The 26,165-nt window shown below is 34.9% G+C and overlaps 1 protein-coding gene across 2 annotated transcripts in view; it reads left to right on the top strand.

The window, feature by feature from the left end:
• Positions 1-22,611, top strand: part of Dpy19l1 (dpy-19 like C-mannosyltransferase 1) — a 93,205-nt gene extending 70,594 nt beyond the window's left edge. Inside the window, exons 13-22 of one of the 2 annotated variants that reach the window (XM_077107903.1) lie at positions 2,300-2,401; positions 4,709-4,780; positions 6,675-6,724; positions 10,873-10,897; positions 11,598-11,717; positions 13,064-13,238; positions 14,014-14,113; positions 15,237-15,362; positions 19,783-19,979; positions 21,338-22,611. In XM_077107903.1, the coding sequence (XP_076964018.1) occupies positions 2,300-2,401; positions 4,709-4,780; positions 6,675-6,724; positions 10,873-10,897; positions 11,598-11,717; positions 13,064-13,238; positions 14,014-14,113; positions 15,237-15,362; positions 19,783-19,939 (927 nt within the window). In that variant the 3' untranslated portion in view covers positions 19,940-19,979; positions 21,338-22,611. Of the gene's footprint in view, positions 1-2,299; positions 2,402-4,708; positions 4,781-6,674; positions 6,725-10,872; positions 10,898-11,597; positions 11,718-13,063; positions 13,239-14,013; positions 14,114-15,236; positions 15,363-19,782 lie in introns of both variants that reach the window. The other variant, XM_076836174.2, reaches the window with a different exon arrangement.
• Positions 22,612-26,165: the final 3,554 nt, after the last annotated feature.

The raw sequence follows: 26,165 nt of genomic DNA, 5'->3' as shown, positions 1-26,165 counted from the left end.
ACATTATTCAATATAATTAGATTTAAAAATTACTGAAATTTTTGCATATGTGCATATATGGGAAATGTTCATTTACGTATTTATTAACTTTTGAAAATTTACAAGTTCTTATTTTTTAATGTGACAGATAACATTGTATTTATTATGTTCAACTTGATGTTTTGGAATATATATTTATTAACTTAAGTAACTAGATTTAACCATTTCATTTTATATGTGTGTGTATGTATATATGTGTCTAAGTATAGATATATAAATGTACATACACTATACATTATTATATCATTACCATTTTTGTGATAAGAGCACTTAAAATCCACCCTATTTGCATTTTTTCAAAAGTATGATAAACTGTCATTAACTCTAATCACCTTGCTGTATTACATCTCCTGAGTTCATTCCTCCTATCTGTTACTGTTTTCTGATCAGTAATGCAATAAAACATTTCTCCTACCACCCTTCTCCCTTCTGCTCTCTAGAGCCTCTGGGAATCACTCTTCTACTTCTGTGATAACAGTTTTTTTAGATTCTCATATGAATGAGATCAAACTTGAGGGAAAACTTACCTTTTTTGTTGTCACTGCCCTTATTTTCTGGTAAATGGTTTAAAGCTAAAAATTTACTATAAGTAGTACTTTTTTGTGTATTTTACAAATTGATCATTTCATGATTGTCTTTAATTTAAAAAGTATTACATTTTATGTTATTTGGTTTCTAAACAATATGATTTTAAAAGCCATCCTAGTTATTTTCTAGTTTTATTGCATTAATCATCAGGAAAAAAATTATCAATATTTTGGAATCAGGTAAATAAATGGTATAAGAACATTTAAAAATTTTTACAGTGGTAAAGGAAAATGTGTATGATCTCTTTGTGAAGTTCATATTCTGTAGTGTTTATGAGCTTATTAATTATATTATTCAAATTTTATGTTAATTTTGTCAGTATTTTCTGTTCTAGGGAACAGGGTTTAACATTTCCAATGAATACTGTCAGCTTATCTGTTTCTTCCTACAGCTTTGTCAGTTTTTTTAATATATTTTGACTAGATGGTTATTTCCAAATATGTTCATGATGTGTGTAATTTTGCTTTGCTGTTCATTTTACTAGCTCATAATATTATTCATTTTCTCTTTTTACATATTTTTGCTTGAATTTAGTTTGTGAGATATTATAATTACAAACCTAGATTTCTTGGTTTCAAATTTATCTGATTTATCTTCTTCTATTCTCTGTTTTCAACTTTTCTATCTCTAAGTATATCTTTTGTAGAAAACATAATAGTGGATTTATTTCCTTAATCCCAATTTGAGCATCTGTCCTTTAATTAGTGAATTTAATCTCTTTGCATATGTGGCTATTAACATAATAGTAGGGTCCTTTTCTTCCATTTTATTTGGGATTTGTTTTCTTTTGCTATTTTAGGTGCCATATATCCTTTCTACTGATTGCTTAAACTTATCACCATACATGTCTTCCCTCAGCAAGACAGACTGTTTTGCAGTGCATCATCACATTCCTACCACACTTCAGTTTCTATTCTCACTCTGTTCCTCTCCTTCATGTAGATGTCACGTGAATTTTAGGTTTGATGTGTCTTAGATATAACTTCCCCTCTTTTCTTTTGTCTTTGCTTTTTTAGACAATAATGAATGTTGGCAATTTTAGACAATAATGAAGTTTGGCAATTGTTTTGTCTTCAAGCCCTAGTTTTCTCATTTATAAATTGAAAATAATTCCACCTCCCTTGTCTTGCTTTTTGTGGGCAGTTGTAAGTGAGTGCATTTGGTAATGTGAAGAATTACACGAGGGTCGGTTATTGGTCAAAAGGTACTTTTACTCCAACACCTTACCATTTTATTTTCTTCATGTAGTCTTTTAAATTCCATTTCCAGAGTTCAGAATTAATATTTTCCCTTCTTCACTCCATAGCCTAGGTTCCTGTATGATGGACTTAAGTCTGTCTGAGTTCCAAAGCTCATACTTCCTGGTTGGCTCTAGCAAAGACAAGCTTTGCATTGTCTTTCACCAGGTTTAGCACAGTGACAGGAAAACCCAGTAAGAAGCCTTTGGTACATTGATGAGAGTGGAAGGTGGGATGGTGTTGGAGCTATCATTGATCAGCAAAAGAAGGGGCTGCTGTGAGAGGGAATAGCATTTAACGACAACAAAAAAGTCTAGTATGGGAACAGTGAGCTCTGTAATGAGTAAAAACTATTTGTAAATACTTGTAAGATTAAAGTGCATTATGACAATAATTGGTTTAATGTAATGGTTCCTCACTTTATTTCTTAATAGGCTCATATTGGCAACTTATTAACATCAAAATTCTTCAGTTATAAGGATTTTGATACTTTATTGTATACCTGTGCAGCAGAGTTCGACTTTATGGAAAAGGAGGTAAGATGTGATTTCTAGTTTTCTTTCAATGGATTTTAGCCCCTGTATTTTTCATTAAGGGTGTCCTGTTATTTCAAATTCTATATGTGCTGTTATCTCAGTTTAAAGGAAAAGGAAAATCTGGCAGCTTAAAGGAAGATGTTTCTATTTACATTAGTACAGCTCCCTGAAATATATGGTCTCTTTTCATTTTGGTAATTTCTAAATATGCATTCAGACTAGCCACAGTTTTTTGGATGAGTAAACACAGGGGCATTTTCAAGTTCTGTCTTTTTAGTGATAGCCCTCTCAAGCTTTTACATTTCCATTCATTTTGTGGTGGTTTGAATGATCTCATTGCTTTTAAATATCATTGAGCACAGGTTTTCATTCCAACAATGTTTCTCTTTCTAAAACTTTATTCATATGTTTAGAAGGAAACCAGAGAGTAGGTTAGTGGATTTGAGATAGAAGTCTGCAATATTACTTAATGGTCTTGAACAAGTGAATCTCATTCTTTGTGTTAGAGTTTACTAGTTTCTAGTGGCACACTACAAACAGATATTGTGAAGATAAAATGAGATGTTATAGAAAGTATTTTTGGTATTTTAAATAAAATATTATTTGGGAATACTTTATAAGCTGGTTTGGTTCAATAAACATGTATATATTTGCCATTTAAACACCAGCAATGTGGCACTGATTTCTTGAATTTTATTATCTGTTACACATTTTCTATTCAGGCTGTATGTATGAATGTATTAAATTCGCCAACAGTGGTGGGCGTGGTGGCACATGTCTATAATCCCAGAGGATGGGGAGGCTGAAGCAGGAGGACTGTAAATTCAAAGCCAGCCTCGGCAAAAGCGAGGTGCTAAGCAACTTAGTGAGACCTTGTCTCTAAATAAAATATAAAATAGTGCTTAGGATGTGGCTCCGTGGTCAAATGCCCCTGAGTTCAATCCCTGGTACCAAAAAAAAAGAAAAAAAAAAAGGCCAACAGTATTTTATGGACTTACTTGTTTCCTCTGCTGTACCACTGTGTTATCCCATTGTCCTGAGTTCCAAACCAGTGGACCATAGTGCAAACTTACCCACCAGCCATTCTGTGCTGAGTATTTCCTGAAGATGTCCAGCTTATTCCAGTTGGTCTTTCAGTTTTCATTTATTGTGTTTATGGTTTTGATATATAATGGCTGGTAAAAGTTTTATGAATGATGGTGTTGAACCTGCTGAAAGAATCAAAAGAGTATCTTGTACTCTTTACAAGATAAAATTAAAATACATATTCACAGAAGGTAAAGCCTCCTTCAGGGAAGTGGCAAAGGAAATAGAAGGTAAACTCCTTCTTCTCCACACCAGTGGAGAAGTAGGATATGGTAGAAGTCCCTTAATATTATTGAAGACATCATATGTGCCACTACAACCTGAGAGTATTAATTAGTTCTGTGATGAAGCAAATTGTTTACCAAGGCATAGCAGACTTCAGTCAACTTGAAGCAAACAGAAAAGCTGTTGGCAGCATGCCATTCCCCATCTCCATGGGTATCTGAATTCAGGAACTGTGCTTCTGAGACACAGTCCTGAGGTGCCACTTTAGGGAATGTACATCCATACAGTGCGGAGGAAGGACAGTTTTAGCAAGTTATTCCCTATTATGGTACCATACTAACATGTAATGTTTGAGGTGTATTATGGAGTGAATAAAATGGTAGGATATTATTTACCTATAATTAACACACAAAGTATAAGAGATCAAAATTTAACAGTGGTTTGGGGTGAGGAGATAATCGAGAGGTACACAGTATTACGATGTGTAGAGGCTTTGTTATTAAAAACATTTTTGTAGTTTTTTATTTGTTATTAAAACAAATGTAAAAATATCTTTTTGTTTCCTTCATAAGTATTTGTCATATGTATATATTTTTTGTGTTGGGGGGGATGAATGAATCAAAAAAGATTGTGGATACCCCCCGCAAAATGCACAGGGAAGCTTGATCCACTTAAAGGCTCTCTACTTAATCTCAGATGAGTAATAAGCAAGTAGCATGCAAAAAATGAAAAGCAATCTCTGCTCACATTTCACACTTACAAGTATTTGGGAACTGTATTTTAGTGTTTCCAACTCAATGCTTTGGTGAGATTTGTTTCTATGGAAATGCACCTTCATTTTTATGATGAGAGTCAGTAGTAGATTGGACCTTTGATAGGTGGAATGTTCATATTTCTCTTCTTATGCATTTAAAAATTTACCTGTTTCATTATTTGAAATAATTTTATTTAGTGAAACTACATTTCCATCTAATAAAGCATCTCTCTCAATTGCAGACTCCTCTGAGATATACAAAGACTTTGTTGCTCCCAGCTGTACTTGTAGTATTCATTGCAATCATTAGAAAGGTATGCATGTCACTTTAGATCTGTTTCTTACGATAAAATATTCACTTGTTTTTGTATAATACTTGCATATATTTGGCTATTTAATAATCAGTGTTTTGTATTGATTTATTAAAACATTCTATATTTTCTTATTAATAGCCTTTGATGAATGTTTATGAATCTTAAAAATATTTTGTTCTCTGCTACTGTAATATAGACATAGGAACAGGGTGACTCAAGTTTGATAGTCATCTACTTTTGGAAGACATGATCAGAGACTGTATTAACCCAGACACAAGTTAGTTTTGCCTATGCAAATTATTACTTTTAACTTCTATGTAATATTTCCCTCAAAATATTTAACATATACCTTTCTAAATGATTTGATTAGTGTCAGTGACTTTTGAATTGTCTTTATTCAAAAGAAAAAAAAGAATTAACAATGTACTGATGAGCTAGATAACGTTTAGGCTTCCAGGTTGGCTTTGATAATGCAATTCTAAGCCCACATGTAAACCAAGCCCAAGAGGGTCCAGTCTTCAGGGAAGAACAGGTATGATACTCTCAATTTTTTTAGTAATTTGTCAACACTGTAACTCTTGAGATTTTAAGAGAATGAATTGATATTAACCTGTGATCAAATAAAGAGGCAGTAAGCCCTAAAAGTTCTGATTTGTAACTAGTGATTGATATGTTAACCCAATATCATATATTTGTAGAATATTATGGACTATAATTATTTCTCATATTATACATTTAGTCTGTGCTTTGTACACTCTCAAAACATTTTTTACATGCACATTTCAATTGGTTATTGACATCCCTGTGGGGTAGGTAGATATTACCATCCCCATTTGACACATGCTGATTTAGAAGATTATTGTGTCCACTAAAATATAAGGAAAGAACAAGATGGGCTCTACACCATCTCCTTCAGTGAGTGCTGTGTAGTTTTCAACTTTGTACTTATTTTTCAATTTCAGTCAGGTCATAGTTCCCACTACGTGCCAGGCACATGCCTGCTTTGCTCTTTTGTATACTTACTTGTGGTGTGCACCTGGTAGATTCTGAAAAAATATTGGACATTGACCATCCAGAATGTATTCATAAGACAGCAACCTGGATGGCAAGAGATAACAGAAACTATTAGATCAGGTAAAGAAAGCTGGGGTATTTGGGTAAAGAAGAAAAGATGCAAATAGAGAAAGGATAATTATTTTCAAATATTTAAAAGTTTCCCATTTATAAGATTACATTTATTCTGGTTCCTTAAAGTTATGGCCAATTCCAGGAAGGAAAGGCTTCAAACCAGAAATGATCTTGGCTAATTAGGAAAGTGTTACAGATTCAAGCAGCAGCTAGGTAATATTGCTAAGGTCTGGAAACTGTTGGCAATGCTGTAGAAACATCCATATTGGGATAGGATTTAGATCAGATGACTTCCCAGGTACTACTAAGTACAACAGAATAGCGAGTGATTTTGGCTTTTGAATGCTCTGACTGTAATTATGTCTGAGCCAGTTCTCTAGTTTTGTATATATGTGATTAAGGACAGATAATTCCCAACACCTTTGTATAATGGAAGCAGTACCAAATGTGGATCTGAAGCCAGAAGATCTGGTTTCAAGATCAGCAGTGCTTCTTAGTAGTTGTCTTCCTTTAGGGAGAGCCTTCAGAGCTTCTTGCTTACTTACTAAAGGAGAGTAGTATAACTTACCTAATAGGAATATTGAGTATTATATATGAGCAAATATTATACAAATATAAGTTTATATTGCTGTAAATTACTATTTTTGAGTGTTCTGTTATTTCCATACTTAGCATATTTTTAACTTAAGAGTTTTAAAGTTTAGAAGATGCTATAAATTGTTTTCTTAAACTGTCTTTACTAAAGTGTTTAAAAATCTATTTACAGATTATTAGTGATATGTGGAGCATCTTAGCTAAACAACAGACACATATAAGGTAAACATGTTATTAAGAATTTTGTGGGGGCTGGGGTTATGGCTCAGTAGTGGAGCACTTGCCAGGCACATGTGAGGCACTGGGTTCAATTCTCAGCACCATATAAAAAATAAATAAATAAATAAGAGTATTGTGTTCATCTATAACTAAAAAATATTTAAAGAAAATAATTTTGTTACCTCTTCTATTTATTAGCTATTTAATTTTATGTTTACGTTTTATGTACTCAGCATTTGATAATTTCTATTTTTTATTGTTTTCATTCCTCCTCTTAGCTTTTCTCATTGTTCCCTACTTGTGGAGAGCACAGCACATCAATTACGTATCCCTCACATTTTATTCAGTACAATGTTACAGTAGCCCTGCACATCTTCTGTACTTGAAGGACATAGTTTTCTCAGTTAATTAGGGAAAATAAATTTTTCTGCAAGTGGTTTTTGGACCAATGAACTGCCTATTTTTGAGAAATGAGCAGTATAATATAAAACTGGGATTAATACCTCACTTTTTACATGAAGACAATTCCAGATAAAGCCAATATTAAAATATTGTAAAAACAAAAATAAACACAGAGAATATGCTTACAATATTAGACTAAAAGCTTTTTTTTACATAAAAGATTTGTAAAAATAATATCCAGTACATACTGGAATAAATAGGTGGGAATGCAGTTTAGCAGTACATAGCAAACAATGCAGTGAGCCTGGAGTTTAGCCAGCAGGTTCCCACAATGTGAATTAATTGTATAGAAATGCTCATGGAAATGTAGCAATAATGGTAAAAATATGTTTAGTATGTTATCTATCATGGGCAATGTGAAAAAATTTAAACAACCAGAATATGTATTAGGAAGGAATTGACTTAATTTTGATCCAGTCATAGAGTGGAATGTTGAGCCATCTTGATGAAAACAGTTTCATCATAACATCAGTAGATTTAAAAATTGCCAAACAATTACATGTAGAACAATTATACTTTTATTTAAATATGAAGACTTTATATGTTTACTTATTCATAGGAGTGATCTGGAAGGATAAAATCCACAACTGTTAAGATATGGGAATGGAAGATTGAGTGAAGGATGTTTTAATTTTATTCTTTTGCATTTGGGGATGTGGGCAGGTAGGGATTGTTGACTTACTTTTTGTGTGTCTGAATTTTCTTTTATAGCAAGAATATACACAGCCTAGTCCCTTACCTCATAATTTTTACTAACACAGTGATAGCTTATTGCATGTGCTTTTAAGGGGATCCTTGTTTTCATTTGGAAATAGTGCTATGACTGTGCTCTCACCTGAACCTGAAGCATTTGAGTTGATAGGAGAAAGGAGAAAGGTTCTGGCATATATTGCCAAACTTTCTCTTCACTTGAGATAAGATTATTTCTGAAGAGCTCAGGAAGAAGCTATAAAGTTATAGCCTGTAGTATGTAGCTTTGAAAGAGGAAGGTATAACTTTTCACAGAAATAAACTGTCCCTTCAAGACAACTCAGCTATAGAAATACTTATAGAAAACCACTGAGCTTCATGAGGTTTTCAATTCAAGAAGAGTTAGAGCTCTTTTCTGGAAAGGAAATGGTATATTGACATTTCATTTTTGCATAAGCATCAAAGTCATGTCATTATAAAAAGGCAAGGAGTTGAAGATACATTTTACTGATCAAGGCATGAGTACCCGTATTCCCTTCATTCAAAGACCTAGGAGGCAAAGTGAAGTAGAGGCATCATCATGTGGTAGAAACTGTATGAGCTCTGAAGCCAGTCAAAATGTAGTCCTGGTAACATTTGGTAGCTGTGGAACTCCCCTTCTTTGACTGTAAATTGGAATAATAACTGCATAATAACATTGGAAACTGCTAATTTTTACTTGTCATGAAAGAAGAAGAATGAAGGGACCATTTTCCCTCTTTTATTTATCCATATGCATACTGAGTTTGCTAATAATTTATCGATATTCTTGAGTGAAATTCCTAAATCAGATATGTCCTAGATTACATGAAACACATGTAGGGGTTTACTGATGTATTTGTTCTTTCATTCAAAAAGTGTTGAGCTCTAAGTTTCAGGTATTGTTCTAAGTCTTGGTGACATACCAGTGATTCACAAGAGAAGAATATATTGTCAATTCACACATTTCTGTCTCTGGCTCAGACTTCTCTCCTAAACTCCAGATGACTGACTTTTTAAAAAATCATCTCTCCTTGGGTATCTAGTGAGAATCTCAAATTATACGTGTATGACCTGAACCTCTGACTGTTTGCCCTACTGCCCATTCCATATGGTATCTTCATCCCCCTGATGACTCAGCTCAGAAATCCTGGCCTCATTCTTGACTCTCTTCTTTATTCACTTCTACACCCAATCCATCTGCAAATCCTGCCATTGTTTCCTTCAAAATTATATGCAGACTCTGAGTACCACTGAGCGCCTCCATCCTGGTCCATACCACAAGTACCTCCCCTGAATTGTTGCCTCCTGACCTCCTTGCTGACTTTCTGCCTCTGCCCTTGCTGCCCAGGCCTGTTCTGTTGTTGAAAAGCAAAAAGCCTTTCAACAGAAGGCAAACTGTCACTGCTGTCTTCAAGCAGCTTTCCAAATCACTTGGAATAAATCAAAGCCCTCATCCTGGACTCTAGTGTCCTGTCTTTTGACCTCTTATCCACTGTGATCTGTCCCATAATGCTCCTCCTCATTCTCTGCTTTCCCTCTTGTCTTAACATACTGAGTTTGTGGTAAGCACATCAGAACCTCCCTACCATGGAGCTCTTACATCCCTTTCCTCTCTCAGCCTGAAGTACTCTTCCCTTCAGGGTCTTCAGTGCTTTCCCCTTAGCTCCTTCAGGTTAAGTGAGTCCCTCACTTTCCCCATATTCTGCAGCTACAGTAGAGACCACTGAAGGTTGGGGAATCACATACTAGATTCTGGCTGTAGAATATACAAACATTCTGATGACTAGGTGATCAGGCTGGTTAATGCATGCCTTTCCAGGCACCCCATGCCCCCTGCATCTTTCACTCTGTTTCCCATTCTCTGCAACATTTGTCACTATGTGACATGTGTATTAGCTTTTTGTTTGTCTCCTTTGACTTATATGTAAGCTCTGTGAGGGTGAAAAATTTTTTTCTCTTGTTAATCCTTTGTCTCCAGAGTGTTTAGTGCTCAATGAAATTGAGTGGGTGGATGGATGGATAGATTTGTACCCTGAACTCCTGAAGGGTTCACTTTAGTATAGAGAGGTGATAATCAAGCACACCACTAATGAGAACATTTTCTGTGTAAGAAGATAAGTCAGGGAAGAGGTGTAGGAATGATCAAGGTGAGGACACTGGATATAGGGTAGCCAGAGGCCTCTCTATATAGTAAGGGGTGAACTAGTCTGTGGTAAGAGCACTAGAGACAGTATGGGAAGAGACAGGTGGGGCCAGCTTGGGAAGACCATGTGCAGTTGGTGGGATTTGCAAGTTCACATTAATTGCAAAGGGTGCCCATCAGAGACTTTAAAGACAGACTGGCACAATCACGTTACCATTTTTAAAAGATTGCTTTTACTGCTATGATGAGAATCAGTGGAGGGATAGGGAGAGATGTGGGCAGGAATCATCAGCCTCTAAGCATGGATCTTTCTAGAGAAATGAGGACTGTCAAGAAAAGTTAAAGGTGGAATGTTGTGCATATTTGTATATTCTACAGCCAGTGCTGAGAGAAATCTAGTATGTGATCCCCCAACCTTCAGTTGTCTCTACTGTAGCTGCAGAATATGGGGAAAGTGAGGGACCCACTTCACTGGGGGTGGGAAGCAGGTGTGTGGGAATGTGAAGCCACAGGGTTCTTTTGCACTCTCTGTTCTGCTAGCATATCACCAGTGAGGGATCTGGTACACAAAGCATGCTATTATTGTCATAATAATAAATACCAAGTAGTCATATATTCAGGATATAATACAACATTGTCATTTTAAAAAATAAACTGTCTTAAGAGGTTATAATACCAGTTTTGGTGTATAACTTTTAGTTATTTTTATTTACATATATGTGTCCTGGGGGAATATTATAGAGATTGTAAAACTCATATTCACAAAATAAAAATATAAATTAATGAAGTAAGTGCTTCAGTAATGATATAATAGCAGTATTTTTTTCTGTTTCAGAAAACATCAGTTTGATCATGGAGAGGTAAAGACTTAACATTACTAACATTTATCTTAATATTTATATATATATATTTGACCTTCCTTTCTAGTTTTGGTTTCTTGATTTATTGGCAATTTGTCATTAATCATCTTCAAAATAGCCCAGTATATGTTTTTATGAGAATGCTACATGCAGATTTACTGGCCGCTCATTTGTTAAAACAAGTAGGAAACTCATTTGCTCTGCTTGGATAATCCTCGTAGTAACAGCAGCTGATTTCTGGAGCCCATTGAGTGAGGTGTCCTTGTGTGATTTGGTAACCACTTTTCCTCTGAGCTCATGTTGTCCTGCAGCTTCAATGTTGTGCCGCCATCTCCTTTAGAGCCAGCCTGGCTTCCTTGGCACCTCAGGAGCAATCATTTCTCTTACCACTCTCTTTGCCTTAGTTTGGTGGTAGCACCAAGGCAGGGTCAGAAATGTAAGCTTTATTAACAGCAGTCTTGACTTCAGTGGAATTACAGAAGTATTTTGTCTTAGAGACTTTAAATTTTTAGCCTTTTACTAAAATGATACAGTTTGAAAGTAAATCTTAAGAACTGCATTAGAAATTTCAGAAATGAAAGTAGTATTAATCTTTGTTACAAAGAAAAAAGGAGCCTTTTCTGTATACTTCCCAGTTTAATGATATATTCTTAAACTTTATGAATAGTAGGAGTAAATACTTTTTTTTTTTTCCTTTCAGCTGGTTTATCATGCATTGCAACTGTTAGCTTATACAGCCCTTGGCATTTTGATTATGAGACTAAAACTCTTCTTGACACCACACATGTGTGTTATGGCTTCCTTGATCTGCTCTAGACAGGTAACATGGTCATAATGGTGGAGTTTTAACTGCTGTAATAATTTGACCCCAGCTTTAATTATCAAGTGGCCCTAAAGTGATGTTGAGTTACCCATGGTTCTGTAAGTCATTATAGTTAAATTTCTTTATGGTTTTGTATTCAGCTTTTTAAGGTGTAAGGACTAACACTGATCACTGCCTAGTCTTCTAACTTCTAAAATAGTCCTTGGCACTATTCAACACATTAATCTGTGCATGCTGAATTCATGAGGAATAAATGCAGGTGTTGATAGAAAGCAGGACTTAATTATAGAAATAATTTTCTTACATTCATGTCACAAAAGAATTCTAATAATTAACTTCAAGTTATAAAAATCCTTCCAAATAATATGTTCTTCAGTATCAAGCTTATTTTTCTCATTTACTGAGTTTATGTTTCTATTTCCATTCCTGATTTTCACTTTTTGAAATTTAGTTTAATCCATCCTTGGTTATTTACTGCTTGTATTTTCTGGGAATTGCCCCCTTGCTCTGCATTCACTGATTTATGCTTCTCCGTAGTGTAACCCTCTCATCAGTCAACCAGCCAAGGTGCAAAAGTAGCACCTCTCTCAAATTTAGCAAATATTTACTAAGCCACAGGTGTCTAGGGATGGAAATCGTAATGGACAGAAAAAAAAAGTATATATATGACCTTAAGAAGCTTGAGATCCAACTCTGCAGACATAAAAATTAGGAGAGAACATTCAGAACAAAGTGCTGATATTGAGGGTGGACTATCTGAGTATGGAATAAATGACCAGCTTCAAGTTTTTCCATCAGAATGTTGGAACTGTATTGGAGGGGCACCACCTTCCCTGGTTTCTGACTTCTCTAGGCTGGGCCAGGAAAGGAGGCTGATTGGGTGTCATTCATCTTCAAACCCATCCCACAATGTGCCAAGTAACAGAGAGCCTCACCCTGGGCTGGCTTCCCAGGACTGGAGCCTCTTGTGTCACCTCTGCATGGGGCCCTGAGCTCAGAAGGACCTTGCACTTGGGTAATACTTGTTCTTGTTGTTTCTAACTACTTAATGATTTTGAACAAGGGCCTTTAAGTTGTGTAGCTGGTCTTGGCTTTACCTGGATATGAAGTATAGAGAGCTGGTTGAGAGAACAGCTTCTTAAGTCCTGTCCCACTTATATAAAGCTAATAGTAGAATTCTTTTGATCCTATGAATCAATGTCTCTGGGACCTTTTCTTAGGATAGTTATTCCTTATCTTGTGCTGTAGCAGAAAGTATGCTCTTTTCTGGGAAGACCTTTTCCTTATTGAATACTTGCTGTTTTGTACTAACAATTATCGATGTGTTCTTAATTTGGTTTTAGTTATTTGGATGGCTCTTTTGCAAAGTACATCCTGGTGCTGTTGTTTTTGCTGTACTAGCAGCAATGTCAATTCAAGGTTCAGCGAATCTTCAAACCCAGTGGAATATTGTAGGGGAGTTCAGCAATTTGCCACAAGAAGAACTTATAGAATGGATCAAATATAGTACCAAACCAGGTAAAAAGACATTTGATGAGAGTTTTTTCTCAAAATTTCATATACTACTGAAAAACCCTCCCCAAGTTATTTCCAGTGGTCATTGTTTCTAAGTAGTGCTGCTTCTAGTGTATCCAAAAACACAGAGAAAGCATCAGATAGTAAATGTTATTCCTGACTATTATTAAATGGTTTGCAGGGAAAATGTTATGTCATGCATATTTTCTTGGTAATTTATTCTGCTATTTTTCCATATATTTGATTTTTTTCCAACTTTATCCAAAACTATAAATGCCACATTTAAAAATAAATTTATTGCACTTTTTTCTTAATAAGTTTTTAGTATTAGTCCTTTACATTCCTTCTTGAACTCATGGAATACAGTTTTTTATTCATGTACCAAAAAGGGAACTATGATACTAGCATTAAATATTAAATCATTTAATATGATTGAATATTAAGCCATTTTCCAGAATTCCTTGGTGCTATGAAACTTTCCTCATCGATTTGATACTTCTTCCCTAGAATCAGGTGAGATTTCTGAAATATTGAAAAGAATAGAAATCCTCAATGATGAGGTGATAAAGCTCTAATTTCCAAGAAAACAGTTTATCCAAGCCTAGTTGCTGACCTCTGCTTTATTGGCTATGTGGCTTCATGCTTTCTGCCACTAAATCTTTAAGTAATGAACGTCTCTGGGCCTCAGCTCTTACCTGTGAGATGATTGTGTTGAACCAGAAGGAAACCCCTTCTCACACTCGCCAGAGTCCTCCTTGGGCCTTCTGCTTGTTTCCAGATGCAGTGTTTGCAGGTGCCATGCCCACTATGGCAAGTGTGAAGTTGTCTGCCCTTCGTCCGGTTGTGAACCATCCACATTATGAAGATGCAGGCTTGAGGTTAGTACCTCTTATGTTGTTCAAAACAAATTTTCTATATAAATAGTGAGTGGAGAAACAAGCAAAATGAGGAAGTTTCAAAAAGTGTCTAGTGAACTGAGATTTTCAGTTATCTGGGTTGGAATGCTGAAATAAGACTGCTATGCTAGGAAAAAAAAAACAAACAAAAGAAAACTCTTAGGCTCCCCAGGGCAGTAAGATTATAACTTTTGGAGTTGTCTTTTCTACAAGGCAGAAAGAAAGAAATCATATCAATTGTGTGGAGGTTAACAAGTTCCAGAATACCCAGGTCCTTAGTCATTATCTTGCAGTTCCCCCAGAAGATTATTGGCTCCCAGTTTTCTTGCAGGCCATTCTTCTTGAATTCTGAGTCAGTTGAAATACAGTCTCATTCCCAGAGAGTTTTTTCTGCTTTTCACCAATTTTACCTGCTAGAATGATCCTTGGGTGTTTTTGGAGACTTTTTTCTCCCATAAATTACAAACTTGTGTTCTCTTAGAAGAGAAAATATATTTAATTTTGATGTGTATTCTAGGGTAGGTAAAGCTATTTATTTCCTAAATGATTAGGTGAATCCTCTTAGTATATTATTTTGCATAATAGCAGGAAGTAAATTTTACAAACAAAAAGCTTTTCATTTAAAAATCAATTACAATAAACTAATTTCCAGAGCAATTTTGTTAAATAAGTTTAATTTTTCATAAATCTAGAAGTCAGATGGAGGGCCGTTTAATGCTGAGTGTTATTGATACCAAGGTTTGAGACTGTTGCCCTTTTAGAATAGTACTTCTGTGTTTGTTGTCGATCATCCCTGTCCACCAAAAGGGTTCTTCACTCTTATGGGTGATAGAGTGGTGAAGAATTTAAGAATAGTTAACAAACAAAAACAAAATACTGACCTGTGTTAAAGTTGCATTTCTTCTCTTAGGACTCTCGTGCTAGTCCGCCTTCAGCTTTCAACCTTACCATTGCCCCTTAGAAGAAACTACTATGAGGAATTTACTATTGTCCTGATTCTTGTGCATGATCCTTTCTTGTAGTCCCATTCCATGTGTTCTTTTAAATAATGCCAGCTCTGTCCTTTTAATCTTAAATTTTTCTGCCCACCTATTTTTGTTTGAAGAGCCAGAACGAAAATAGTATACTCAATGTATAGTCGAAAAGCAGCTGAAGAAGTGAAGCAAGAATTGGTAAAGTTAAAAGTGAATTATTACATTCTAGAAGAGTCATGGTGTATAAGAAGATCCAAGTGAGTATTTAACACCGTTAATATTTTATAATCCTGAAACATGAAGAGTCAGTGTAGGCTCATGACAGGCATTTTGCTGGTGATATGTTTAAAATATATATTTATATAGTATAAATATATTTTATATACATATATATTTAACACTTTGTAAAGTAGAAGTGGAAAAACTTTTTATATTATTATTTGGAGTTGTCTTCTTTTCTAGTTGTTTTAAGTATCTTTTCTAATGATTTATTTGCACTCAACAACTTTAAAGGGATATTAGAACTGATTGATAATCTCCCAGATTGTTCATATGGCCTTTGATGTTTTTAAAAAACTTTTACTTAAAGCTGGATTTATTTTCTTTCAAAAGACTTCCAGAGTCTGAAACCAAATAATAGGTAGTCTCATTGTAGTAAAGTGGTCCAAGCAGCTGAGAATCAGGGCCTCTCTGGTCTAAACCACATGTCTGTACTGTGCGGTGTCCAGTGAATGGATGTGATGGATTCTCATCAATTGAGAATGAAATTTTTCCTTCTTGATATATCACGTCTTAAATGAGCAGGAAATAAATCAGCTGTGACTCATGGAGTTTATGGTTTGAAAGTTAATAGTTTTAAACAATAGTTTAAAAGTTTCTGTTCTCACAGAGTTCACTAAGCAGAGTATAGCTACAGGTATCAGTAATATCCCAAAAGCAAATGTAGATTCTGAGTTGACTGTGTAGAAATGCTACACTTGGGTGACTAGACAGCAGATGACAGACAGAAGCCTACTATTTAAGGACCAAAGCTTTCCTCCAGGAGGAGCCCAGCTCATGAGCAGTTTCACCAGAAATCAAGACTATTTTATGGAACACTATCATTTTAAAGATTCTCAGTGTATCTGTTGCTATTTCTGTGCTGTATCTATGGCTTGATTATACTTTCCCACCATATATTTCATCAATATACAAGGCTATTAAGACAAAATTGTGTGCAAATAGTTCTATTACATAACATCTACTCAGCTTTGCCCAAAAGGAACTTAAATAATTGTCAACTGCTTTTTCTATGAATATGTACCAGATTACTTGAATAATGATTCATAGAAAATGCTATTGTTCTTATAGTTTAGAAAATGCTCTTAAGTACTTACGACAATGTCAATTGAAATATATATGATATATATGTGAAATTTTTGTACTACCTTTAATTTATAAATTTAGGACAAAAAAGATATAAGCATCTCTTATAATAGTGTTATAAGATCATAATAAATCAATGGTGGGCAAAATTTGCAATGGGAAGAAAGCTTTTTGAAAGAGCTTTCTACAGAATTGGGGTCTTTATTTTCTTAGGCTTCACTTTTCTTCAGGTTATTGGAATATAAAAATAATTTTTATAGTATTTTTTTCTTCTAAGTGAGCAGTGAACTTTGACTCAAGATTCTTCATTTATTTTTCTAGACCCTTTTGAATATGTGCAAATTGCAGAGGCTTTGCATTCTAAAGTGTTAGGAAAGCTCTTTGGATTTGCATAACTGTAGTAATGTCATATTCTGATACTCAGGACATTGTTTTATGTACATAAGAAGGAATATAAAGGCAGCGGCTGTTCAACTGGCTTCAGATCACTTATGAGCACTTAGACTCCAAGCTGGGTGCTGGGTTTCCCCATCAGGACCTGGATGTGCCATAGTTGTGTTGGTTCCAGCAGGAGTCCAGAAGCATTTCTCTTATCTGTTCCCCACTCATTAACACTGCCAATTACTTCAAGCTTTCAGCCAGACTGTACATGCTGTCAGGAGACCGTGGGCAGGTTCACTATGAGCAACCTGAAATGATACGAAAACTGCTTTCTCCTTTGACCAGAAAGCAAATGGGACACTTGAGAGGAAAAGGAAGAGGAACAAATATTTATTTCATGTTGATATCTACAGTATAAAGAACTGAGTTTCTTTCTTTCTTTCTTTCTTTTTTTTTTTTTTTTTTTTTTTTTTTTTTACTTATTTAGTTGTAGATAGACACAATACCTTTATTTTATTTATTTATTTTTATGTGGTGCTGGGATCAAACCCAGTGCCACACACGTGCTAGGCAAGCACTCCAACACTGAGCTACAACTCCAGCCCAGAACTGAGTTTCTTGACAAAACTTTCTACCAGAATTGGGGTTTTCTTTATCGCTGTGACCTTCACTCTCCATTGTTTATGCCAGCCGGGTACACTTTTAGATTATTGGAATATAAAAATATGTCAGAACCTGGGAAGGAAATGGGAACTCAGAAAAGGAAAGGGAAGAGGGACTAATGTTTATTCAGTGCTTAATTTGGCCTGGCACATTTGTGAGCACTGAATGTACATGATCTCATTGCAAGTGGCTTCATCAAAGCCTTGATTAGTCCTTGAATACAACACACTCTGTCTATAAATACAAATACCAAAATATACCTGAATGTAAATTGTAGGTGAGTTTTTAGCACACTACTCTTTTATTTTCAGTTCCCTGTTTTCTTTCAGTAATCTAATTTTAGAGTGGACATAAAATTAAAAGTAAAATACATATATTCAGAAGAAAATAACTCAGATTCTCATTAATGCTTTTTTTTTTTTTTTTTTTTTTTTTTTTTAAGATGAGGTTTCCCTATATTTCCTAGGTTGTTTGCACTCCTATCCTTAGATAGCAGGGACTACCGGTGTGGACTGACCACTATGTCCAGCATCACTAATGTTATTAGAAAATACAGCCTGGGGAAACCTCAGGGAATTCACAGAAGGACTGAAGGCCTTTGTAGCAGGCTCATAGAGCTCACAAAAGCAGCTTTTTGCCCTTTCTTTTTCCTAAAAGCTGCCCAACTCTGGAAAACTCAGGGTAGTTTCTACTTCCTATATTACTCACTGTTTACCATTTCTGGCTCTTCAGTGTTGTAATAGATTGATCTTGACTTGCTTGAAAATTAAAATGTGGAAACCCCAAGCCCAGCCATATTATCATAGATGTTCAAGATGCATGGAATTCAGTATTATTGAGGACACACCCAAAAATATGCACTGGAATCCACCTTATGGGGATATTCATTGGCAAAACTTCCCTGAGAGTTAATCTGACAAAATGACAAGTTGTATAGTTCTTTGACTGAATGATAATGCTGCTTCCAGATGTTTAACCTGAAAAAGAAAGATAGGCATGGAAATGTTGATAATAGCATTGCTATTATCAATTATAAAATTGAAAACAATTATATTCTTAAAGGAAAAGTTAAATAACACTAATATAAAAACTATTAAAACCAATGAAGTAGGTTTTTTCAACAAAGGTGGGGAAAATGGCCTCATTTTATTTTTCCAAGTTTTAAAATAATCCCATTTCTATGAAAACAACCCTGGAACATCTGTGTATATAAATATTTTCTTGTCTGTAATTGTTTATGTGTATGATCATATAAAAAGGTTTTGCAGAATATATGTTGAATGCTTATTAGATGTCACCTCTGGGAAATAACTTTGGAGATAACAGTGACTTTCAGTTTTTTACTTTGTTTAGTTCTGTATTTTGATATTTTTAAAACGGCAAATTACTTTAAGGTTAAAGCTGTTATTAAAAAAGAGGAAGCAGCTACTCTCCTACTACATTTGGGAAGCTGGGTGAGATTGCCATGGAACTCCCAGAACTAGTTGGAAATGTTTTTTTCTGTTATTTCAAAAATAAGTGAAGCAACTATAACAAAACATAAGCACTGATCAATTCTGTATAGTTTTTCTGTTTTGTAAGATTTCTCCAGAACCAAATAAGAAAGTGAACTTTATCAGACTCTAGAACCTTGTATCTGTGAAAAGTGTTTTTGATTTAAAATAAAGGATGAAGCTTTTTTGAAGCACTTATTTAGGCAAATATTACTTGGTACCAAACTCTCTCACACCATTCTTTATAAAAATGCATTGCTTTTAAGATTGAATTCTTCATTTTGCTAAATATAAACTTAAAACTACAAATTTTCTTTAAATTCATGCATGTAGAATATAATTAATGCAACTTCCCTATAAACTAAACATAATTACCATTTATAATTTTTTTAAAAAATCAATACATACTTTTATGTGCTGGGCATGATGCTAGATATCTGGTTTCTCTCAATCCTCATAACAAATCTATGTCATGGGCATTTCACAAATGTGGAAACTGAGATGAGTGAAGGAAACAGCCCAACACTTCATTCTTGGTAAGTAACTGGGACAGAATTTCACTGAGGTCTGTTTTCTTTTTTTATAGTCACTTCTGCTGCATTACCTTGTCCTAAAGAGGAATTACAGCAGATTACTAAAATATAAATAACTGTCATTTTTTAAAACTAAGAAGAAAAAAATGAGATGAGATCAGTAATATAAAAAGTATGCTCTGCTTTATCTGTAGATATATAATGTGCACTGATTTTTAATGGGTACATTCATTTTTTCCTAGGCCTGGTTGCAGCATGCCTGAAATTTGGGATGTGGAAGATCCTGCCAATGCTGGGAAAACTCCCTTATGTAATCTCTTGGTGAAGGAATCAAAGCCTCACTTCACCACTGTATTCCAGAACAGTGTTTACAAAGTTCTAGAAGTTATAAAAGAATGACTACTACTTCATGACCTGCCTCCTACAGAGAATTACATCAGTAATGGTCTTAATGTTTTGCTAATAAGTCATGTATTGTTTTTAATTCAAATCCCCAAAATTTTTATAGGTAACTGTTTTCAAACAGAAAACATTTTATTTGGTAAATTTGAATGTTATTCTGATTGTGAAAATGGCATATACCCTCATCAGTTGGTTCCCATTTTAATACACCCCTTAAAATTTGCTATGCAAATGAGTATATGCTTGTACTTGACTTCAATATTTGTGCTAAAGTGAGCAAAGCCAGCTGTGTAAAAATATATGATGGTCATGACAAAGGCGATATGAAAATGTAATCAATTCTGAATTCTTTTGGGGCTTCCCTTACAGTTTGTGGACTATTAACGCCCCTTGCTTACTTCTTTGCCTCCTGCTCTTGTCTTTGGACAGTGCAGTGTTCATGTAGGTTTTTAGTCCTGCCAGCCCTCTCATTACTTGAGTTCTAGTAAATGGCACAAATGTGGGTATTTGCTTTGTGGAATTATCTGTTCATCTCATTTCCTCGTGTTCATTTTGTTCTCTATTGCTCTTGTGAATGAGGCCTTTTCTGCCCATTTTTAATCCAGACTCTTGAAGCTAATGGTTAGGACCAAATCCCTCTAACTTCCAACCATATGGCATTCTTGTGTCTATACCACTCACAAGGTTTTTTCAAATAAGTGCTATTTACCCAAGTTGCTTATCAAGTACTTATTCTTAGTAAATAATAATAATAATAATAATAATAATAATAATGGTAACTGTATTTTTCTCATTTTTTAGTATTATTCAAATGTTTATATTTTAATGACTTTAAACCACTTTAAAATTTTTTCATGTTTAATTCTAGTTAAAAAAAAAAAAAACAAACTATTTTGAACAACCCCAAATATATTGCATCTACAAACTAATGTATATTCAGGTTGACATATAGTAGACTGTAGCATATGGTAATTCTTCTTTTACTACTAAGATACAATCATGACTAATTTTTTCTGTCAAAAAAGTAAATGAATAATGAAAAACGAATGGAATTTTTCTGTTTTACTTTCAGATTGCCTGTCTTTATTAAGACAAAGCCTTAAGCCTTATGTTATAATTTTGGTTCTAAAAACCATCATTTGAGTATGAGGAATAAGTAGGTTCCATCTTCTTCTTTATCCTTTTCTATTTTTATTTTGAAAATTTTCCAAACCTGCTTTGAATTCCTCATAGAAATTTTTGTTTCTTAAAAATTAATTTGTGTGAAGTGAAATTGTTCAAAATGATGAATCTTCATTATTTTGAGAAAGGGTTTTCAGATTTTAAATTCTAAGCAAACCATGATTATGGCTGACTACACATTTAATTATACAGTGTTCTCTTTATTAACCACAGGCAGATTAACCTCATTGTGGATTGTCCTTGAGACCTGAGTCCTCAGGGATGGTTTCCGGTGCCCACTCCTGGGAGCCACAGAAGAGCTGTTCTCTTTCTGCCTTCTTACCAGAGCCCAAGGACAAGCCTGGTCTGGGGGAAGCACTAGTTTGCTTGTATTGATCAGCTGCAAAGAGAGCATGCACAGCTGAGTGTACCCTCCGAGAGGGGCACCATCTCCAGCCTTGCCCCAGAGCCGGCACCTCCTAGGGCTTCTCCTTACCTGGAGTCAGCTCAAGAGATTGGTTCTGTCAGTGTTCTGAAGATGTACAGTCACTCTTTTTCATTTGTTACTTGACCATCTTATTTCTTAGGCTTTGCCAGTTGCCCAAAAGTAGGGAAGCAGGTGGGGAATTTTTGGATTAGCAGTAACATTTAATCAATAATGCAGCAATCCAGAAAAATGGGAAGAAGGCATTTGGGGCTGAAGAGGAGAGTCAACATGGGTGGGAGAGGACAGGTGTGTGCTGCATTATCTGCAGTTGTTCCTCAACAAGTGCACCTGCTGTTGCATATCTAGCAGTTCAGGATAGTTTTTCAACCGTACTTTTAAAGTCATTCTCTGTTCTTCTCACCCTCTAACAATTCCCTTCCTAGTAAGTTCACATGTAATGATTGGAAATTCTGTACACACACACACACACACACACACACACAAAAGCACATTAAAATACTGTTACGAATTGTTTCATATGCTGGGAAACATTAAAAGCAGTCTAAATTAGTTTTTTCCAGAAGAATTCTTTTGTAACAATATTTCTTAATGTAACTCCACCAGCAATCTCTGCTTCTATTTTGGGTGAGTCTGTTTAGAGCAGAAGCCTGAGGGACCATGGCACACTCAGCCTTGAGCACCTCCAGTAGCAGCCGGTGCTGTAGGATATTAAATACCTTTATGGTAACATGGAGTAGTAGTAGGTTCAGTATACATGACAAAGCAGTATTAAAACTCAGTATTTTACATATTTTTAGCACTTAAAAATATTTTTGCTTTAGTATGGGAAAAGGAAAGATGGGCAAAGAGGAGATTGAAAATGCTATTGCTATGATATTTAAAAAAAACAAAGCTGGGGCAGTGTTTCCATAAAAAGATAAGCCTCTAAAAATGCTTGGCAGAAAAAGTGCTGTTTAAAGTAGGCCAGTGACATTAAGGAGAAAATGAAAGGATGTATCAGGAATAAATTGATATTGTGTAGGAGTATTGTATTTTTATGAATTTTATGCCACTTGTTTACATGTACTATCTATGTTAAATAAAAAAGATCATGAAAATGTAGAAAGTGGTTTTCTTGCCTCTATTTTCATTTCTACCTTGACAGTGAACATGTGCAGTCTTCTTTTATAGTCAGATAACTATGAACTGGTTTGACTCAGATTGCAGTTTTTAAAAATAGGAAGAAACTTTAGTGTGTTCCATGAGACTCCTGTTCTTCATTGGTGATGATGGGCACGGGGATTATCAGACGTTTCTTATATTTATGGCAAGAGTCACTGGTACTTCTTTATATCATTTTCAGGAAGGGACATAAGCATTAGGGATAAATACATAGTGGCTGAAAGTTTATATATATATATTAAACTGCAATATATTATATATATTAAACTGCAATTTGGTATCATGCTTTGGTGTCTAAATTGTAACTCCATGTTTTTGCATTATTTTTTTCCCCCTTTGGAGGAAAGTCAGTTTAGCTTTGTTCATTCCTGCATAACTAATTTCGTAACAGGGACACCTTAATTCTGACAACTTTGGGACATGAGATTTTCTAACCCAGTTCTTCTCAAAATAAGCAGGCATCAGAATCACCTGGAAAATCCACATTGTTGGCCCTCCCACAAAAGTTCTGATTCCCTTGGCCTAAGATGGGGATCACAGAATTTGCATTTCTTAGGTGGCATTGTCTTAGTATGACACTTGAGAACAGCTGCTCCATACCTGAAAGGCTGGCCTCGAAGGCACATTCCATTCCTAACATGACATCCTACTCATGCACATTTGGGTTATTTCAATGTCTGGAACTAATTATTCTTAGTTCCTGTTTTAACTCTTGGAAGGCATTTCTTCAGTTGGTCTTGCAAGGAGCAAACATAAAACTTTTTATTTTTAAACTTTTTATTTTTAAAATTTTTTTATTCTAATTAGGTATGTAGGACATCAGAATGCCTTTTGATTCATTATACACAAATGGAACACAATTTTTCATTACTCTGGTTGTACATGATGTAGCATCATATCATATGTGCAGTCATACATACATCTAGGTAATGATGTTCATCTCATTCCACCATCTTTCCTGTCCCCATGCCTCCTCCCCCCCTTTCCCTCTTCCCCTTTGCCCAAAGTTCCTCCATTTTTTCCCACCCTGACCCCCCCATTATGGATTAGCATTCACTTATCAGAGAGAACATTTGGCCTTTGGTTTTTTAGGATTGACTTACTTTGCTCAGCATGATAATCTTCAAACTCCATCCATTTACCTGCAAATGCCATAATTTTATTCTCTTTAAATGCTCAGTAATATTCTGTTGTATATATATACCACAGTTACTTTATCCTTTCATCTGTTGAAGGGCATCTAGGTTGGTTCCACAGTTGATCTATTGTGAATAGAGCTGCTGTAAGCATTGATGTGGCTGTGTCATTATAGTATGCTGATTTTAAGTCCTTTGGTATAGACCGAGGAGTGGGATAGCTGGGTCAAATGGTAATTTTTAACTAGAGTACTTTGGGGTTATGGAGTGTTTATTATTTATTTATTTATTTATTTATTCATTCATTCATTCATTCATTCATTCATACATTCATACATACATTCATACATACATACATACATACATACATACATACATACCAGGACTGAACCCAGTGGTACTTAACTGCTAAGCCACATTTCCAACCCTTTTTAATTTTTTATATTGAGATAGGGTCTCTTAAGTTGCTTAAAGTTTTGCTCGGTTGTTGAGGTTAGCTTTGAATTCTGTATCTTCCTGCCTCAGCCTCCCAAGCTGCTGGGATTATAGGCATTCACCACCACAACTGACTGTCATTTAAATATTTTGAAGTTGTAAATTAGTCCTTGTTTCTTTTCAGTTTAGAGGTGAGATGTTTTGAAATACAACTTTCTTTTGTAATGTTACTTTGCCTAAGAGAAAACAGGTACACTTAGTTATGTGTGGTTACTAAAAACAAACAAACATTTTTTTCCACTTTATTATTTTTGTTTTGACCTGAGAAATTTTCAGTCTTCTCCCTCTATTAAAGGGCAGCTGAGAATCAGTATGAGGTCACAGAGTACCTACTTCTCTTTTCTGCCTTCCCTTTCTCTGGAACTACAAGTTCCTAATGTAAATCAGTAAAATTGCTCTTAGAGCAGAAAAGGAGGAGCTACTTTTAAACTTCATTCCACTCTTGAATTGTTTTTTATTTCAAAGCACTATATCAGGACAAATAAGTTTTTGCATTCCAAGTTGGAAGGAATATTATGGTACAGAATGGTCTTGGAAACTCCTTTTATATTTATCTCATGAGAGGGATTTTAGAATTTTGAATGAATTCGAGAGTTGAAGACTTTTTCTCTTAAGATTTTGAGTCATTGTTGTATAACTAAGAGATAAGATTTTTCTTTTTTTAATTAAGAGATCAGGATAGTATTGTATTGGCATTGCTTTCAAAGCAGATGTTTTCTGTGCTCAGTTCCCTCTAACTGGAAACTCTAATTACTCTAAACACAATGTTGTCAAAATGACTTTCAAATAAATGGTAATGATACACAATATTCTGTTTACCTAGGCATGCTCTCTTTAATACAGTGTAATATCATCTCATTGATTTTTAATACCTAGGTGCTGTTTTTTATTTGTTGTCTGCATATTTAATAATTAGGGGAAAGAATTGAATTAAAATTAAGCTCACTTAATTGTTATACTGATTGCTTTGACAGCTGTAATCCTTATCCATTTATTTTAAAAGTGGAAATGAATATTAAAAAATGACGTTTTCTGGATGGATTTGGCACCATGCTGTGGAAACTGATTAAAGGAGAAAAAAAGTTGCAGCTGACTCTTGAGCCCATCTTTATTGGCTGAGCTGTCCTGGAATGTGAGGTTCTGTGTTGACCGTTTAGGTCTTCCCTTTTGGTATCTCTTATTCACCAGACTTCATCTTCAGATATTTCCTGTTGCCCAGGAAAATCTTTTTCCCAGGAGATGCAATATAGATTACCCTTCAGCCCTTTACATGGATAATGAATTTGGCATTTTCTATCAAAAGTCTCTATGGCAGTTATTCTCAAATTTGTTTGCACAATGAAATTACTTGGGAATTTAAAAGATCCTGAAGTTTCCCACCCTCAGAGGGGTTTGCTCTGTGATTTGGAATTTTTTATGTCTCCAGTGATTCTGATGCACAGTGCTAACATTTTAGAACCTTCCCTGCCTGCTTCACCTCCCTGTAGTCACTCCTTCCCAAAGCTGTCCAATCAAAGCACAAATGGTGAGCAAGTCTCTCAGCTATATATTCTTTTGTTATTGGTGAATGACAGCTAATGTTTACATTATACTAATTATGGAACCTAGTGTTGAGTAGATTTATTAAGGAAAGAATTTGTTCACTTTAATTCTCTGTTCGTAACACTTATTTGCGAGCCCTGATTGGAGTGTCAATGAGAAATCCAAAATAGAAAAAAAATGTGGAGGACAACACACATTTCTTCTCTATGGAGTTGCTTTCTTCTTTTTCCTAGAATATGCTTTTCTTGATCAGTGTCTACTTCAAGATGTAACTCAAATG

This window comes from Callospermophilus lateralis, chromosome 1, assembly GCF_048772815.1.
Source record: "Callospermophilus lateralis isolate mCalLat2 chromosome 1, mCalLat2.hap1, whole genome shotgun sequence".
Classification (NCBI taxonomy): domain Eukaryota; kingdom Metazoa; phylum Chordata; class Mammalia; order Rodentia; family Sciuridae; genus Callospermophilus; species Callospermophilus lateralis.
This window is presented reverse-complemented; position numbering and strand designations above follow the sequence as displayed.